The sequence below is a fragment of the Eretmochelys imbricata genome, chromosome 4 (genome assembly GCF_965152235.1).
Source record: "Eretmochelys imbricata isolate rEreImb1 chromosome 4, rEreImb1.hap1, whole genome shotgun sequence".
NCBI classification, from domain to species: Eukaryota; Metazoa; Chordata; order Testudines; family Cheloniidae; genus Eretmochelys; species Eretmochelys imbricata.
Window position 1 is genome coordinate 60,736,151 of NC_135575.1, and position 19,409 is coordinate 60,755,559.

Below are 19,409 nucleotides of genomic sequence, written 5' to 3' on the forward strand. Positions count from 1 at the left end.
CTTAATTGCAGAGATTTTTTGCTCCACCCCAATTCTATACCTTTTTCTGTGATCACAGTCACAATAATAATATTTAATACACATATATAATTATTCCATTTCAATGTGTTTCAGATAATTTAATCAGCCTTGTGAAAGAGATATCATTCCCATTTTATATATGTAGAAGCTGAGGCAGAAAGGGTGAAGAATTTGTTTGTTAGACTGAATACAGTAAAAAACAAGCTTCACAAAACAATCTTACCCACAGTGAAACGTAGCCTACATAAAAGACGAGCACTTAAATTACTGTAATATATTTAAATGTGCACAAGCCAGTCATATTAAGAGCCCTGGGGCATCATTTATAATTTGGGAAAAAGTTTTTTGTATGCGCTCTTCAGAAAGCATACAGCACACTGGAGAAATAAACATTTTGGAGCTATTCAGAAGTTTATTAAACATTGCAAAACATTTTCCAGAGGAACTGAGGCTAGAACACAATGTAGGCTGTTATATGAAGAAATATGGGGAAATTCTGCAAGGGCAATAACACCATTTACTTTGTTGCTCTCGGTTTAAATTATTTAAATTTAAATTATTCATCACTTCAGTTTTGTATAATTTGCACACACAGGTATAATAATGGAAATAGTTCCTAAGAGAATATGGCATTTTCAATATGCCATTTGCACTCAGATACGATGTTACCATGGGATTGTTATAAGAACACAGATGTAAAATTAGTTGGAGCCTACATTATAGCACTTGAAAATGTCTCCTTACTAAGAACACTTTAGTTTTAGATTCTTTTCAAAAATACTGAAAAAGGGTGGAACCGCTCCTTTAAGTAAATTGTTTTGTTAACCATACCAGCTTAAGAAAAAAAAAATCTCAACACTTCCAGCAGCTAAGCATGTCACAGGGGGTTCAGAGAACAATAACTAATCGGACTCACTTACGAGGAAAAATTAAGAAAGCTAAAAATGCATAGCTTGGCTAAAAGACAACAAAGGAGGAACCTGATCACCTATAAACATATGAAGATTATTATTATTTTAATTACATTAGCACCACGGGCCCCAACCACAATTAGATCCCCACTGTGCTGGGCACTGTAGTCTGTAAGTATACAGAGTTGCTTCCTTCAAGTATAAAGATAAGCTATAGGTAGAAGGCAGTAATGCAAGGGACCTACAGGCATTTAGCATAAGAATATGAGGCCTATAAGCCTTAGCATAAGTTAGTTAACCAGAAGCTGCCAACCCTCCAGGATTTGCCTTGAGTCTCCCAGAATCAGCATTCATCTCCTGGTGACTACTGAAAGCAATCCAGGAGATTTTAATGGGATATTTTAAGAAAATGACATTACATCATGTTGGAGGAAAAAAATCTCCTGGAATAGCTTCAGTCAGAGTTAGCAACCTTAACTCGAAGTGAGATTAGGTCAAAAGCTATAAAATAGAATGTGTGATAAACAAGTATGCTTAAAATGTTGACAGATAGCTGCAAGAAATTAGTTGGATTACATTTTGTGTATTTTACAGTAGGAACATCAGCAGACGTTCAACCGCAGGATTGCTAAAGTAACCAACTGACTTATATACTAATAAATCTGAGGTCTTTAATATACTAACCTATAGGATAACGATGCCCCAACATTATCAAAGTGACAAAGTTTAGATATGGACAGATGAGGCCAGACATCCTTAAGAATATTTGTGGTGGCCAGCAAACCGTAGAACAGGATTAAGCACGGCCTAGACTGTAGAGATCTTTTGGAATGCCAGAGATAGGACAGAATCTTCATGGACCACCACTTGTCTCACCATCTCTGGCTCTCTACAAGGATGGTGTGCATATACTCTTGTTATGACGCTGAATGTTAAAACTGTATTATATTATTGCTGCCAACTTGTTTGAGTTGGAGTGTTTGGGTGTTTAATAATTGCGTTAACAGAACTATTGCAAAGTCAGAAGCTTTTTCCTAAGTGTGAGTGTTGCCACTGTGCACACTGGGGTTCCCAACTTAATAGTAATTCTACTAACACTGGGGCTGATTTTAGGACTAGACCCTACCAAATCTCAGAGTGTTAATTGGGAATTTTTAAGTAATCAAGTTAACTAAAACATAATCAATAGAGAAGGCTACAAGAGACAGTCCTTGCCTCAAAGAGTTTACAATCCGAACAGATAAGACGAAGAGTAGATGGGGAAGCAGAGAAGCCAAGTGACTTCTCAAGGTCATGCAGTAGGTCAGTGACAGAGCATGGGGAGAGAACTCAGGTTTTCTGCATTCCACTTCAGTGCTCTGTCCACTGGACTACACTGCCTCAAATATAAATAATATATATTTACTGTGGTACAAAGAGATATAAATAGGTAATATTAAAAATGGAACATGCAGCCTAGAAGAAAAAGCTTCCAGACTGAGCTACAGAAGACATGAAATAGTGTCCCATAGAATGTGGTGAAAGACCACCACTTGAGACATTTGAAATTAAACTGGACACTATACCACAACATGTACTTCAGGAAATTTGCCTGCATTGGTAACCAAATTGCCTGGATAAATATGAATATATCTTGAGCACCATCACACTGAATGCTGAATACAGGATTTAAGAGACTCAGAGAGGCAGTCACAGTATGGAACATCTTCACTGTTCCTCCTTGGATGGAACGGTCATGTTTTTAAGGGTCATTCTAGATGTGTTTATGTGTTGGGGAAGTCTAGGGAGAGATTAAGGAAGAAACAGACACACTTTACATTCTTCCCTATTAAGAATACATCTCTTTGTAAAGGATTTCCATCGCTGGAACTTAAATCCTCATCTTCAGCTGAGAAAATGTCCTGTCCTGACAAATGAAAGCTTATCCCTGGGCTCTGTCGGATAGAATGTCCGCAAATGACTTAAGCATTCTCAGTGGATTGCGAAAGGAAAGATAGTGTCTAATGGGAGGAAGTCAGAGGTTACTGAAAGCAAGGCCCAGGACCCTGATATGCATTTGATGTTGGTTGGGAAGCACATATAGAGTACAGTGTACCAATGTGACGAGCTCTTCTTGACTTGTCCAACTCAGGAAGGAGCTACAGCAAGCTGGACTAGTCTGAGCTTTTGTGTGGCCTCTTCATTCAGCATCATGAACAAAGAATTGAAGTAGTCCAGTACAGAGATGACAAAGACTAGGAAAACTGACCATGTCTACATCCAAGAGGAAGAACAGCAGTCTCCTAGCTAATGAAAGATGTAAAAAAAGCATTTCTCATCACTGGTATGGGCACACCAGTGAGTTTAGCAGAATTCAGACTGCACAAAGATCTTGAAAATGAGAAGCCAGATACCCTTGCTAGAGAAGCCATTATTGTTTCTGCCACTTCTTCAAAGTACTTCCCTCTTGCTATCAGCATAATCTCTGCCTTTCTTGGATAAAAGATTGGGTCAGCTACTTTTCATACACAGATTCATTGAGTGTTGTGGTGAAAGTGTTACCTGCTTCAGAGAATAAAATAAGAACTGGGTCTCATGACATATCGATGGTATTTAAATTCATGATTTTCCCAAGAGGTCTAATACAGATACTAAAAACTAGAGGAATAAGTTCTGCTCTCATGGGACTGCAAGTGTGAACATTTCTGTGGAAGAACAGATGCCATCACAACTCTATGGAAATCTAGCCAAAATCGAAACAGAGCAAGCTCAACCCCACACACCAATGGGCCAGTAGTATACTGTGACATAGATCTAAGGCTTTTTATAGATTTAACAGAACTAGAATGGATATTTGTCCATTGTCTGGATGAGACAGTTTACTTTAATGAGCAGCATGATTTCCACATCATATGAAGTCTTATTTGGGTAGGCCAAGAATACTGGTGGTGTTCAGCTGCTAAAACTGGCTTGCCACGACTTTCTCAAAAACTGGACCTGGGACAGATTGTGTAGGAGTCTTTTTCTTTTCTAACTTCTGCATTTCTATGAACTGTAAAGCCAAGGACTGAATATACACCTTTAGGTACTTTATCCTTTGATGCTGCAAGGGCTGATCCCTCCAAAAGAAGGTGGGGATGGAACTTGATTGGACAATGTGAGGAAATCCCTACCGTTTCTGGGGAGAGATGACTTCAGTTCCCTTTGTTCTTAAATAGGATACCTCTCAACCTTTTTTCTACACAAAGTTAATGATAATAAACACATTTTCAGAGATAGTCAAAGCTGATGAATAGGGCCCTACCAAATTCATGGCCACGAAAAACACCTCATGGACTATGAAACCTGGTCTCCCACTGTGAAAACTGGTCTTTTCTGTGCTTTTACCCTAAAACTATACAGATTTCATGGGGGAGACCAGTGTTTCTCAAATTGGGGGTTCTGACCCAAAAGGAGTTGCAGGGGGGTTGCAAGGTTATTTTAGGGGGATCACAGTATTGCCACCCTTACTTCTGCACTACATTCAAGCTGGGTGGCCAGAGAGTGGAGACTGTTGGCCAAGCGCACAGCTCTGAGGTCAGTGCCCTGCCAGAAGTAGTGCAGAAGTAAGAGTGGCAATACCATACAATGCCATCCTTACTTCTGCACTGCTGCTTTCAGAACTGGCGACTGGAGAGTGGCGGTTGCTGACGGAGGGCCCAGCTCTGCAGGCAGCAGCGCAGAAGTAAGGGTGACAATACCATACCATGCCATCCTTACTTCTGTGCTGCTGCTGGTGGCAGTTCTGCCTTCAGAGCTGGGGTCCTGGCCAACAGCTGCTGCTCTCCAGTTGACCAGCTCTGGAGGCAGTGCCACCAGTGTCAGGAGCAGCACATAAGTAACCGTAGCAGTACCGCAAACCCCCTACAATAACCTTGCGACCCCCCCCTCCCCCACATACACACACACACAACTCCTTTTGGGTCAAGATGCCTACAATTACAACACATTGAAATTTCAGATTTAAATAGCTCAGATCATGAAATTTATTATTTTTAAAATCCTGTGACCGTGAAATTGACCAAAATGGGCCATGAATTTGGTACGGCCCCACTGATGAGGTATATCAAATTCAAAATATCCTACTTCTCATTAGTTGGACACCCTCCTCTCAGAAAACTTTGAGAATTATGGAAGTGCCTGGGAACAACTTAATAGTAAGAACTGTATTCTAAACTCAGCTTAAAACTGGGCATGAATTCCTGCTTTTCTCTAAAAGCAGATGGGCAATTGATGTGAAATTTCACATGTGATAGTTTTATGCCCTTTGAATTTTCTGTGTAGTTTTTGTTTGCTTTCTCTTCATACATTTTTAATAGGAAGTCTTTGAATTTGGGATCTGGCTGAAATATTTCCATGTCGGTCCTACTTTTCAATGCTGAAAGATTTATTTTAAAAACATTATCTACACAAAAATTAGTAGAGGTGTGAATCAGTAGTAGTACTGGTGTAGTGGGTAGTTTAAAAAATTGGATGTGGGATCAGTTCTAACTGTTATTCATATTATTATTGAAAACATATGGATTGTGCACCTAAACCTGAATGACTGGGCAAAAAAACTTTTCCACAACACGAAGTGTCAGGAGCTACACTTTTCTGACAGATTGTATCTTACAATGGCAACGGATTCATACACAGCAGCTCACACAAAATCTCCAACTGGTTGCATTTCTAATCCCACACAGATCCATGCTCAGTCACCCTGCCCCATCTCCACTTAACCATTTAGTAAAACAAACCAAGAAATTAATACATAAAAAGAGTTTCACCGTGAATCAGTTAGGTTTGTTACATATATAAACATATCTCGCACAAAGTTACCTATGCAAGAAAGTGAACAGTGAAACCACCTAACAGTACACTCTACTCCTCCACCCAGAAAGTAGAGACTTCACTATTACTACAACTAATACCACCAGGCACCGTGTCCCAATCTGTGCCCCCACCCCACCTCACCCCTGCCCTTCCCCTCCCCTCCCCAGGTCCAGATCTTGTATCCTCTGCATTTGAATCAGGCAGCACTCTCCTCCATGTTGTCCGGTCCGAGGGAGGGTGGAAAGTGTGTCACTGACTGCAAAAGGGAGAGTCATTCTACTCTCAGTTCAGGCATCTGGACCTAGCTGAGCCCACAGAAGCCCAGAGTTGCAGTTACAGGGAATGTGGTTCTGAGCCCCAGGCTGGAGCATGCTCAGTGCAGACACAATCTTTGGGGAATTTAAATGATAAAATCTAAGATGTGAAAGGTGATTTTTCAGAGGCTTATAATTAGGCCAAATTTGGTGGATTTTCCTGGGGATGGCAAAAGGTCCCTGACATAAAGTCCCTGTTCCAAAGGAAAGGGGCATTAAAACATTTCAAAGAAAAGGTCACCAAATTTTTTTTAACATGGGCAAAACAACATTTTTGTCCTTGCCCTGTTCTTTGAAATGGCTCAATTATTTTGACCTCAATTTTTCAAAAAAATTCAACCAGAGGGAGACACCCAGCATGGAAAATTTCAGCCCAAAGGATAAAAGTTTGGCAAAGTTATAAGGAACAGAAAACAAAGACTAATAATGGGAAGTGTCAGGCAACTTTAGTAAGCGGTACTACCAGCCTTGCCTACAAAAAGAAAAAAAAAAAAAGTTTGCAGGGTTGTAGCTGTGGTGGTACCAGGAGATCAGAAAGACAAGGTGGGTGAGGTAATTTAGGCTAAACAGAGCTCTTCATCAAGTCAGCACTTATATAATACAGTGCAATATGTGTTAACAGCTTTCACAAAAGCCAAAAACAGTATTTTACCTTGATATCAGAAGTGTCACGCTGGCTGTTGCGCCATGCTCTTGAAATTGATGAAAAAGTTCTATCTGCATGGTCAAACTTCCCGCCTTGTACATGTAGGAAAAATGTTGTAAAGGGCTCCTATGAAAGAAAAAAAAAATGAAGTGATACTTTTTGAAAGAAATGTGATAAAAATGGCAATTGCAACGTCTGAAGTTTAGGGTTACTCTTACTTCATTTCCTGGTGCATAAGTGGTTAATTGGGACAGGTTATTTCTGCTACCCACCTGATGAATAATTCAGACATGGCTGTTTTTGTGTGTGAGTAACCCTTATTTCTACTCTGCTGTGCTCAATGTAAATTAAGACAAATAAAAGCTTGTAAAAAATGGAAGGGAAATATTTATAGATCAGTCGTGACATGAATTGCTTTTAAACACATTAAGAAGAAAAAGCTGAATATTTTTATTATCCAAGGGTTTGTGTGGGTTGGTTTGTTTATTTTTAAATAAAGTGTTTCCAAAAATAATTGCATGGCTTAATCAACTAAGATTTTTTTCTTTTGTTTGTTCAAGTTTATCTATTAATGCAATCAAATATTTAATACTTTATGTAACTTTACCATTGTTATGGCTAAATCTGTAATTTATGATTTAGAAAAGAAAAATGTTTGAAAGATTTAAAAGCCTCCTCTTAGTTAAAGAACACTTAAGCACATATTAGTGGGTAATTGCTTGAAATTAGCTAAGCACTATAAATTACTTCAAGGATTTATGTATGCTTGTACCATTCTAACAAGCTTTAATTAATGATGTGCTGCTAATGCTTTCCCAAAGAAATTACTTTCTAGAAGATAAATCACCTTTCAATTTTACAGAAACATGCACTGTTTAACCAATGTATTGTCAATACGTTGCATCCACAATGTTACCTGCATATATACTGCAGCATCATTTAAAACAAATATGACAATGTAAAATCTTATGAGCATCTTAAGATATCTGATTTTAACTTTTAGGGATGAAAATTAAATATGTTCGTAAGAATTTTAAATTTTTCAGAGTACGCCCCAATGAAAAAAATCATGTGAGGAAGAGAAGTTCACCATATTTAATGTAATACAATGAGGTCTACTTGAAAAGCATATTTTAAAGGAAAAAGAGCTTTTATACTGATTTGAGAAGGCTACCCCATAAAAATTAAAACATGATGTTCAGAGTTTGCAACAGATTTTATCCTTGGAAATTGAAACAAGTTGCTGACAATCAATTACTTCAAAATCTCAATTGCCTTATATTCTGTTGGGTTTTAATTTACTCATGGTTTCTGATTATTTGTTGCTTTCATTATTATTTAAAAGAAAATATATTTTTAAGGACTGTACTTACAATTCTCAACAACCAAGTGAGCGCAAAACTTGCAGTTGAGTAATGAGTGCCATAGTGAAACTTTGGAACCTGATCATCTTCCCATGATTCATATCGCTCTGCGAAGAATGCTGCTCTCTTTGGATTTAGAGCACCAATTGGCTAAAACAAAGGAGACAATCACCACATCACAATCATAACCAGTTTTCAGTGTCTTTCCAAACAGAATTATTAGCATGCATGCAAATATGTTGTCTAGGATTTTTTTTTTCTTGTTTGTTTTTTGCAAAAGCAGACAGAGTTGATATGTGAGTGAAGAGAAATGTGGATCTCAAACTTGGATAACATACACACAGGTGATGGAAGAAGCTGTTACGTTCCATCAGTATAGTCTAATTTCGGTTGAACACTGATCATCACTATCAAGCATTTCAAAGCAGACAGTATTACACAAAGTGGATCCTAGGTGTGTGATGTTTTGTAGACTATTGAATGAGTTGTGAGCAACAGTTAGAAACATGGCTTTGGACCTTGATGTTTTAGGAAAGGTGTCAGCCTGACCAAGAGTGAGAGGGAATGTCAAGTGTAGGTGGAATGTTGATATTAGAACTAGTGTTTGATTTTTTGTTCGTTTTCTTGTTGTTGGTGCTGTTTGTTTTGTTTTTTTAAATGGTAACTCATCCCACGAGAAATTATACCTAAAGAATAAGATTTGTCTGCACATAATGCAGGAAAATGAGAAAGACAAATTATATCAGAAAGTATTGATATCAAAAATCAAACTAAGTTAATTAAATATGCAAAATTACCAAAAAGACTTACCACATTTTTATAAACATTGCTAAAATGGGATTTAATTAATGCAAAATACAAAGTTTTGGTATACATGCCATGTGTTTCTTCAATGGGATTATTCCTATATCAGGATTCGGTGGTCTTTTAATTGTTTTATATGTATAATACTTTAAGAGGTCTGAAATATTTTGGTACATATGGGCAATATTTGATACATTTCTACTATATGTACAGAGACTGATATAGAATAGTGTTTTCTTATACCATTAAATTAAATGATGCACATGTAAACAGATTATGGAAGTGCCTGGTTATAACTGAAGAATACCCTTGCAGAAAAGATATTTTCACATTTATCAGCTTACTAAAATAAAATTAACAGATATACTTAACAATACATACAAGATGAGACAAACATTCAAGGTAAAGCTTCTAAGCAAAAGTAACAATCAATAATACAGCACTGAGTCAGTGAAAACAGAGGTTTCCTTTGGTTAGATGTAAAAAATAATTTAAAATCTAAGTAAAAAAATGATCTCCATTGCCGTATTTATAATTTTGGAAATATTTGGATTATCTGATTACTACTATAAAAGTATATTTTTACTTGCAGATGGCATCTGATGTACTATATCAACTGCAAGTAGTTTTTCTTCTAGATAACAGATCAAACAAGGATTTAAGATCTAATCTTACTTAAAGCAGTTTTCACTTTGCAATTGGTAAAGAAAACATCTTAGGTTGATTACTATTTTTGCAGTTCACTAATTTGAAATGTAACCCTTTTAAAGGAGTGATTGCTTGCAGAAAAGGATGTTATCTGATTTAGCAAACGTATTCCAGGGAAGAATGCAACTGACTCCAAGAACTATCTTTTTTGTTACAGAACCATTTTGGAATCTCCATCTGCACAGATTTTCCCTAAAGACTCAGCTATGCTGGAGGGGAAAAAAAGAGAAATAAGATCATTCGTAAAAAAACTGTATGAATGAAAAATAGAATCAGTGCTGTATCTATATAGTACTGAAGCATTTTAAGTATTCACTTAATTTGCTCCTATTTTTATTACCCTGCAAATGAGTATACCCCAAATCAATAGTTATAGAATTACATTCCTTGAATATAAAGCTAAAACCAATTAGGATTGATTTCATTCTCTTTTGAAAAAATGGTATAATGCAGAGATCCATACAGCTAAAATCCACGGTATTGATTCTCACTATTATTGTTACAGTTGGTTTCTTAAGCCTGCAACAGGACAACCATCAAGACATGCCACATTTATTTTCAAGCAAATAAAAAAAAAAGTCCCCAAATGACAGAAAGCTTAGGGAGGGGAAAAAAAAACAAAAACAAAAACAACGAACCACAGAGCTGTGCACTGACAATGATACACTATCAGCTTACTCAGAGAAGTTACAGTGGGAATACACACATTGAATTATACATTACACGAATGCACTGATTTATTGTGGTAATAACATCCACCTCATTAAAAGATTCTGCTTTGCTGCAGTCGGAGAGCTACATATTGTTTACTGCTATAAATTAATGGCAGTGCACAAAACACTGTGGAACCCCTCTAACAATAGATCTGTAATGACAGTGCTGTATATCACAGCTTCCTCAGCAGCTTCATAATAAAATGGAGACAATGTATTGGTCTAATACATTCTACCATGCTGGCCCATATTTTTCTGACAACTGCTTTAGCAGACAAGGTGATTCAACAATGCTATAAAGTGCTGTAAACCATTAACTAAGCTTGAGCCATAGAGGAAATCATTGTATAGTGGCTAATCAAAAATCCTCCCAAGGCTGAACTTAATTAAAAATGTTAATCCAAATTTCTCAGTAACGCATATATTTGGAAACAAATAGGTAACCGTTGTTAACTACTGAGGTTGGGGATGATGGCTGATTCTTCTTCCTATGGCAAAAAGAGGAAATTCACACGAAGCTATGTAAATGTACTTATAGAAATGATGGGAGCAGAGTTGCTCACTAGCCAACATGGTTTCCCTCCAGCTACAAATCAGAGAAAAATGACAAACTGAAAGCTATAGCCTTCATCCTCAGTAATTCCATTCTTTGTTGCTGCAATGGATGGAATGGAAGAAGTAGATCTTAGTCTGTAGATTAAATGATCAGATACTCCTAGTAGTGTATGAGGAGATGCAAAAATATGGTAAGTAAGTTTTTGTTTTGCTTATTTTAAAAGAGCTAATGATCTTGTGCTCAACCAGAGGTACATACAAAAGCTATATATGATGGGAACATGGAGACTCCAATCTTCCCAGGAATATTAAACTTTTAAAGTGTTCTTGGTGTAGCAGTATTTTTTAAACATAATTTTTGGTCTAGAATTGAATATAGCAAATCCCAGTCTTCGGATCACTTTAAATTTCCTTCCTTTAAAATAGACTAAAGCAGATTTGGACTGTTGAAAAACAATCAATTACAATGTGCTGATATTTGGTGGTTTTGCTAATTTAAAATATGCCTTGGCACTATGGTGTGTTGCTGTATTCATTAGTTATGAATCTTCTGTTGATTTTACTGCTTTACATGCTGTACTTATTAGAGCAGTTACACATCTTGCCGCATTTTCAGGTACAGAAGCCTTGTCTCAGAGTCAAAGACCATTATCAGAATGCTATTTGTACACTTCTCTCATCTAGACAAATATAAGACTTTTCACGGTTTCTATCACATAAGCATGCATTCTAGAGTACAACAAAGAAAAATAATGGAAGACATTCACTTTGGAGAATGAACTGTTGAAGTCCTATTTAAACAGATTTAAGGTTTACAAGGTAGTATGCCTAGTTAAGGTATGTAGTGGCTTTCTTCCCTATATACTTTGTTTTGATTTTTAGCTAGCCTTATTTTAAGGATGTCATCTTTTGATGTCATCTGTGTCATCTTTACATTACTTTTATAACTGGATTCCTTTTCATACTGAAATGTAAGCTTTTTCCTTATTAAAGAAATTACACACTTTTTGTTTCACTGACTGTACACCTTTTACAGAGGCAAAATTTGGAGCATTTGTGATCATGAAATCTGGTCATTTGTCTTGGTTACCTAAAATCCACAAAGGATTTGAAAGGACAATGAGATGACATTTAGAGGCCAGAGTATTAATTGTTGTAGACAATAGGTGATTATAGTGTTTTAACAGTCTCTTTGCCTCTCTGGTTCTTGGAGAAATATTCCCAGAAACTGATTTTTGGAAACCAATGGGGTCCATGAATTCCCAGGAAGAGAGGGGACAACAGTAATTAGCTAACTGAAGATTTTTGGCCAGCAATAACATTAATTGAAGATTTTTGGCCAGCAATTCAATGGTCCGTAATGTAGTACAGGATTTTTAGACCAGTGAAAAGGTGTTCTTATTCATAGGACTACATATTTCTGCTTTCCTTCATCATGAACAAGAATCATATTAGGTGGACCCTCCCTACGGGCCATCTGAACTGGAGCTTTTTTCTGATCTATTCCATTAATAGTTTCTCTAACTCTTCTTTCAGAGTGGTAGCCGTGTTAGTCTGTATTAAAAAAAAAAAAAAGAGGAGTACTTGTGGCACCTTAGAGACTAACAAATTTATCTGTAATGTTAATCAGGATGGCCCATTTCAAGCAGTTGACAAGAAGGTGTGAGTAACAGTAGGGGAAAAATTTGCACGGGGAAATAGTTTTTACTTTGTGTAATGACCCATCCACTCCAGGTCTTTATTCAAGCCTAATTTAATGGTGTCCAGTTTGCAAGTGGTGTTTAATGGTGTCAACTGTTTGAAATGGGCCATCCTGATTATCACTACAAACGTTTTTTTTCCTCCTGCTAATAATAGCCCACCTTAATTGATTAGTCTTGTTACAGTTGGTATGGCAACACCCATTTTTTCATGTTTTCCGTGTGTGTGTGTGTGTGTGTGTATATCTTCCTACTGTATTTTCCACTGCATGCATCCGATTAAGTGGGTTTTAGCCCACTTAAGTTTTTGCCCAAATAAAATTTGTTAGTCTCTAAGGTGCCACAAGTACTCCTCGGGGTTTTTTTTTTTTCTAGTTCTTCTGTTATTCGGTTGACTACCTGTTATTCATGTTGAAACTATCTTTTTCACTTATTTCTACTCTTGATGACTCCATCTGTTATGTCAGAATCCTCTAACAAGAACTGTCTCCCTCATTTTATATATTTTGGATGGTTGTGAAGATTTTATTTCTTGTAATATATTTCTGTAGTACCAGATGGAAAACTCTTTGGTCTCCTCATAATGCTTTCTCTGTTTGTAAGTACTATCACTGTCCTTGAAGCAAAACATTTGTCACCCCATTATAACTGTGTCCTCTGAGTCTTGGAACTCCTATTTTCCTTAAGAGTATTCTGAAGTATGTTGACATTATCTGATTTCTTCCAGGTATTTTTTCCAAGGTCTTTTATTGTATTCACAACATTTTCTTGTCTTCCTGTTTTTCTTAATCTCAGTTTCTGATTTTCATTAATAATTTTCAGTCACTGCTTACTTGTTTGTTACTTCCTACATTGGTTCCATGGGCGTATTTGATGTCACAACCTATTAGGTTTTCCTTTTCTCTATTGAAGATTTTAGAATCACTCCTACAGATTAGACAACTTCTAATCAATAGGCTTTTTCTAAGAATATTTGGGCTATATTCTTACTGGTTAGTTTGAGTCTCTCCCATTTCACAGTTATTCTGAGTTTGCAAAATGGCATGAGACATCATGAATGGCAGGGGGGCAAGGACAATGGAGACAGAAAGGGCCAGAACTTTATCAACATACTCAAAAATGTAACTGAAAGGATAACTCTTGAAAGGAAAAGATTCATTTCTGCTTTGCAGACCTCTTTGGCCCCAGGAGACCCGCCACAGAACCTGTCATAGGTGATGGGCATTAAATAATGATGGTCCTCCCTTATGGGGGCATCACACGCTACTAAAGGATCATTGTCTCCACCCATTCAAACCCTTGACCCACAATGTGCTCCAGCTATAATGGCTAGGATGTTTTAGTCTCTAAGTGTAGTGATTCTCAGGATATAAGCTGCCAAAGTTGCATCTGAATTGAAATGGCAGGAAAAAATATATGAAGACAATAAGCACAACAACATACACTTCTTTTCAAGATCTGATATCTTATTGCATACTTAGGCTAGAAATACTTTAGCAGACTAGAAAGCCACTAAGCACTGGTCCAATGACCAGTGATCATAAATTTAAAAAAATAAAATCTGATCCTGAACTTGCTTCTCCTCTTGATTTTTTCATCTATTTCTGCCTGATCTTACCCACTATCTGAAGTTTTGTAAATCTACTTCTTTGCACTGTTGAGTTATGCTTCTCAGCATATTTGCCAAGTATGATCTTTGTTCTTCCTAGGATTTATTTTCAAGACCACTTATCTGGTTTTCATTACTGAGAATTTTCAATAACTTATGTTTGGTCAAACACATCTTCAGAAAAAGTATACAGTCTTGATTTGAAGACAACATAGAATCATAGAAGATTAGGGTTGGAAGAGACCTCAGGAGGTCATCTAGTCCAACCCCTGCTTAAAGCAGGACCAATCCTCAACTAAATCATCCCAGCCAGGGCTTTGCCAAGCCGGGCCTTAAAAACCTCTAAGGATGGAGATTCCACGACCTCCCTAGGTAACCTATTCCAGTGCTTTACCACCCTCCTAGAAAAATATTGTTTCCTAATATCCAACCTAGACCTCCCCCACTGTAACTTGAGACCATTGCTTCTTGTTCAGTCATTTGCCACCACTGAGAACAGCCGAGCTCCATCCTCTTTGGAACCCCCCTTCAGGTAGTTGAAGGCTGCTATCAAATCTCCCCTCGCTCTTCTCTTCTGCAGACTAAATAACCCCAGTTCCCTCAGCCTTTCCTCGTAAGTCTGTCATCTGCCACCACTGAGAACAGCCGAGCTCCATCTTCTGTGGAACCCCCCTTCAAGTAGTTGAAGGCTACTATCAAATCCCCCCTCACTTTTCTCTTCTGCAGACTAAACAAGACCAGTTCTCTCGCCTCTCCTCATACGTCATGTGCCCCAGCATCCTGATCATTTTTGTTGCCCTCCGCTGGACCATCTCGACAATTTGTCCACATCCTTTCTGTAGTGGGGGGGCCCAAAACTGGACGCAATATTGCAGATGTGGCCTCACCAGTGCCAAATAGAGAACAATCACTTCCCTTGATCTGCATCAAGAGATGGAGAATTCACACTTCCCTTGGTAGTTTGTTCCGGTGGTTAATCATTCTCTCTGTTAAAAACGTGTGCCTCATTTCCCATTTGAACTTGAGAGGCTTCAGCTTCCAGCCATTGATTCTTGTTATGCCTTTCTCTGTTAAATTAAAGAGCCCTTTAGTATCCAGTATTTTCTCCAATTACAGTATTTATTCACTGTAATCAAGTCACCTCTCAATCTTCTTTTTCATAAACTAAACAGATTGCGATCTCTAAGTCTCTCACTATAAGGCACGTTCTCTAGCCCTTGAGTCACTTTTGTGGCTCTTTTCTGCATCCATCCTAATTTTTCAACATCTTTTTTAAAATGTAGATGCCAGAATTGTGCACAGTATTCTAGTATCTGCCTCAACAATGTGGTATACACCTCTATTCCTATTCACTACTCCCCTATTTACACACTGAAGGATTGCATTAGCCCTTTTTGGTCACAGCATCACACTGGAAGCTCATCTTGAGATGCTTGTACCCTATAACTCCTAAATCCTTTTCAGAGTCACTGCATTCCAAGACACATTCCCCCCCATTCTGTAGGATGGCCTACATTCCTTACCCCTGCTTGTAAAAATTTGTGTTTTAATACAGCCAAATGCATTTTGCTTTAATGGGCCCAGCTTACCAATCATACCAGACTACTCTCTGACTGCCCTGTTTTCATCCCTATTTACCATTCCGCCAATCTTTGTCATCCACAAATTTTATCAGCAGTGATTTCATATTTAGTTCTTGTCGTTATTCTATACTGTCTGATTCACAGTGGCTGTGAATACTCCTAATTTACATTAAGCTCTGGAGCAGGCTGGCAGTGCTTAATCGCAGTGTCTTCTAATGCACTGACTTTATTTTGGGTGCATTGAAATGTCCGGCATAAGTACAGAGCAAATCCTTAAAGTATAATAACTCCGCAGTTAAAACACAGTCTATACTAAGATCCTGTATAGACATTCAGGGTTTTATTTGTTAAGTCACCTTTGGATCAGGTGCAAAAACCTAACATTTAGTTCCCAGATATTAAGTGTTGAAGTCATGCTGATAAGGCAAACAGAGAGGGAACATTTCTTGGGATCAAAGGAAATTAGGGAGCTATTACACAGGAGTTCATACCTTTGGAACATTCAAGCTCAGGGGAAGCTTTGGCTGAGGTTTATGTTGCAGTATCGGAGGACATTTTGGTTTTTTTTTCCTGTTACTAATATAAGCTAAGCACCAAAAAAGGGTTTGGACATTTAAAATGTTGTCAATAGGACTATAATTGGAATGAAAAACTCATTGTCCTGGACCTGCAGGAAGAAAGACAAGATGGGTGTGGTTTCATTAGGCCACAACATTATGAATGTCCAATTCCTGTTTGCCAGGGAACTGCCCCCCCGCCCCAGTACCTGCCCTGGACATCAGCAACTTACTATATTGTGACAACTTGAACCTTACCTGATGACCTACCCCACTGGGTAGGTCAAAAACGAATCAAAAACTTGATTAGCACAATGCCCACAGCAAAATAAAAAAACCCAGTCCAGTGTAATCCTAGGGATGGCAGCTCTAATCCAGGCATGAGAGCGGGTTCAGGCCAGAGGGATATAGTATATACACCTTCCATAGAATGTTCAGAAGCCAATGGCACACCTGAGTCTCACCAGCTCGCCCATCAGTTCAGTAAAGTTTCTCCCTTCCCTGACCACTTCTTCCCCCAAACCCAAGGGTGGAGGGACCCTTAAAGGAGCCATAACCCCTTTTTCCTGTCAGTCCAGACAAAGACCCCATGTCCTGAGGCAGCGGGAGGTGGGTGGGACAATTTGCATTTCAAAGTAACAGCAAGTTTGCTATAGACAACTGCACGTGGTTGGCTTTTGTGTCTGGGTGTACCCACATTTGCTTACACAGAAAGAAGGCAGGTTATTTCAGTGACCATGTATGTGACATAGTACCTTTTCTTCCCCTCACCGCTTTACCTGAATAGCATTATTATGGCGTGTTTTGTTAAAGGTCATACTCAGATAATAATTTAGTTACATAGTACTACTGTCAGTTTAGAGGACTCCAATCTTAGGCCATTAGTTCCATCATCTGTTAGAGAGCTAGTAGGGTTGTTGGGTCTGAATAACTCTAGGATTCTCTGTTGGAATTGTCCCATGATTAGCATAACAAGTGAGTGTACTCAAATTATTTTACCTCAGAGTATGGCTCTTTTGCAATTGTGCTGCCTCCTTTGCCAATCACTAGAGATATGTACCTTTAACATCTGACACCAATCAAGTGAGTATCCATTTGTTCACATTCCACCTACTTAAACTTCTTCTCTTGTGACACAGGCATATCATTATGCACACGATTACAGGTATAACATATGGTTTTGAATAAAGGTATCTCAAAGAATTATTTGGTATCTAGCATTGCAGTCCAACAAACAGGGTGTGAGAGTGTGTGTGTGAGAGACAAACAGACAATAGTGAAAGTAATTCTTGAAGGGAACAGTTAAACATTAAGTACAGCTGATATTACAATCACTTCCAAAATATAAACAGGTTTCACATGCAAGTGAGAATAATTAAGTATCATCTACAAAATATATATACCAAAGCTCACCACACTAAAACAATTCACAAAGAGAATGGAGAAAAAAAATACCATATTACATAAATGGTCACTGAAACCACACAGGATCTTCCTGTGTATGCAAGTATGTGTGTATGCCCAGACATAAAAGCCAGTCAAGGGTATTCCTCTACATCAAACTTGCTGTTACTTTGAGATGCAAATGAATTTTTCACTCAGACATTTATTTTATTTTATCCTGGTAAAGAGAGACACAGATAAATGGCCTCCAGTGGGCTCATTTAAGACTCATATGCACTGTTTAGGGTGCAGACAACTATTTCTCATCAGCTCCTTTATCTAACTGACAAGAATAACCAACAGACCGTGATCAGCATTTTTACAAATCTAGGCTCTTTGGATATTTTTTCATGTACTGCATATGGATAAAATGGCATAGCACTATCTCAACGTACTCTAAAATTAAATGTAATATAATCTAAACAGTACCAAAGCCACTGAGTTTTAGATCTATCAATATGATTTTTTCAGTGAGCTTTGTATCTCTCACAGATACATGTTTGAAGTGACACTAAATCAGGAGTGGGCAAACTTTGTGGCCCTAGGGCCACATCGGGTACAGAAATTGTATGGAGGACTGGGTAGGGAAGGCTGGGCGAGGCTATGCCTGGCCCCCACCCCCATTCCAGCCCCCTGGAACTCCCACCCCCATCCAACATCCCTACTCCCCACCCCTGATTGCCCCCTAGGACTCCTGCATCCCTATCCAAAACACCCCTGGCTCTCTGCCCCCGACCATCCCCCCGGGATGCCCATCCCCTATCCAATCCCCCCTGCTCCCCATCCCCTGACTGCCCCCTTGGAGCCCTCCCGCCCCCTATCCAACCCTCCCTGCTCTCCCTGCCCCATATTACCTGTGGGATGGGGGAAAGGGGGGCTCAGTCCTTTCCCTGTGCGTTTCCCCTGCTCATTTGGCTGCTCTCCCTGGCAGTTGGGCAGGGCTCGCTCCCTGTCTGGGCTTGGCTGCTGGGTACAGGGGCCAAGCATGCTGGAGGTGGAGGAGGGCCCTGGGGTGCTCTGCCCCTGTCCCCGGCAGCAGGGCCCAGGCCCCTTGACCACCTCCCTGCATCCCGCTCCGGAACTTCCCCGGACTGCGCCGCCCTGGAGCACCAGGTCTGGCCGTGCTATAGCCATGCCGCCGCCCAGCTGAAGCTGCAGCCACACTGTCCAGGTGCTGGGGGGACTGTGACTGCAAGGGAGGCAGGGAGGGGAGCAGAAGAGGGGGGGCCAGGGGCTAGTCTCCACCCCGCTCACCACGCTGTGGGGGAGTTGGGCTGGCTCCTCTGCAAGCCTGTCCGGACCCTGCTCCCTGGCAGGAGCTCGGGGGCCAGAGGGAAAGGTCCTGTGAAGGAGATGTGGCCCACAGGCCGTAGTTTGCCCCCCTCTGCACTAGATAGTCCTGAAAATACGTTGGACCATATTATGCCATCAATATTTAAGCAAAACTTGCTTTTCAAATCAACGGGAAATTTTGTTTCACCTATTATGGCACAATGTGACCCACTGACAGGGTGACCAAATGTCCCAATTTTATAGAGACAGTCCCAATTTTTGGGTCTTTTTCTTATGTAGGCTCCCTTGCTAGCTGCAACTCCAATTGTGCTTTGGCCTTCCTGATTACACCCCTGCATGCTCTAGCAATATCTTT

General features: G+C 39.1%; 1 protein-coding gene across 4 annotated transcripts in view; it reads right to left on the bottom strand.

Moving 5' to 3' along the window:
• The window catches only part of LRBA (LPS responsive beige-like anchor protein), a 552,094-nt gene that overhangs the window by 146,954 nt on the left and 385,731 nt on the right, over positions 1 to 19,409 (bottom strand). For all 4 annotated transcript variants that reach the window (XM_077815359.1, XM_077815362.1, XM_077815360.1 and 1 more), the window contains 2 exons: positions 8,099 to 8,239; positions 6,732 to 6,851 (listed from right to left, as the gene is read on the bottom strand). In XM_077815359.1, the coding sequence (XP_077671485.1) occupies positions 6,732 to 6,851; positions 8,099 to 8,239 (261 nt within the window). The remainder of the gene's footprint in view (positions 1 to 6,731; positions 6,852 to 8,098; positions 8,240 to 19,409) is intronic.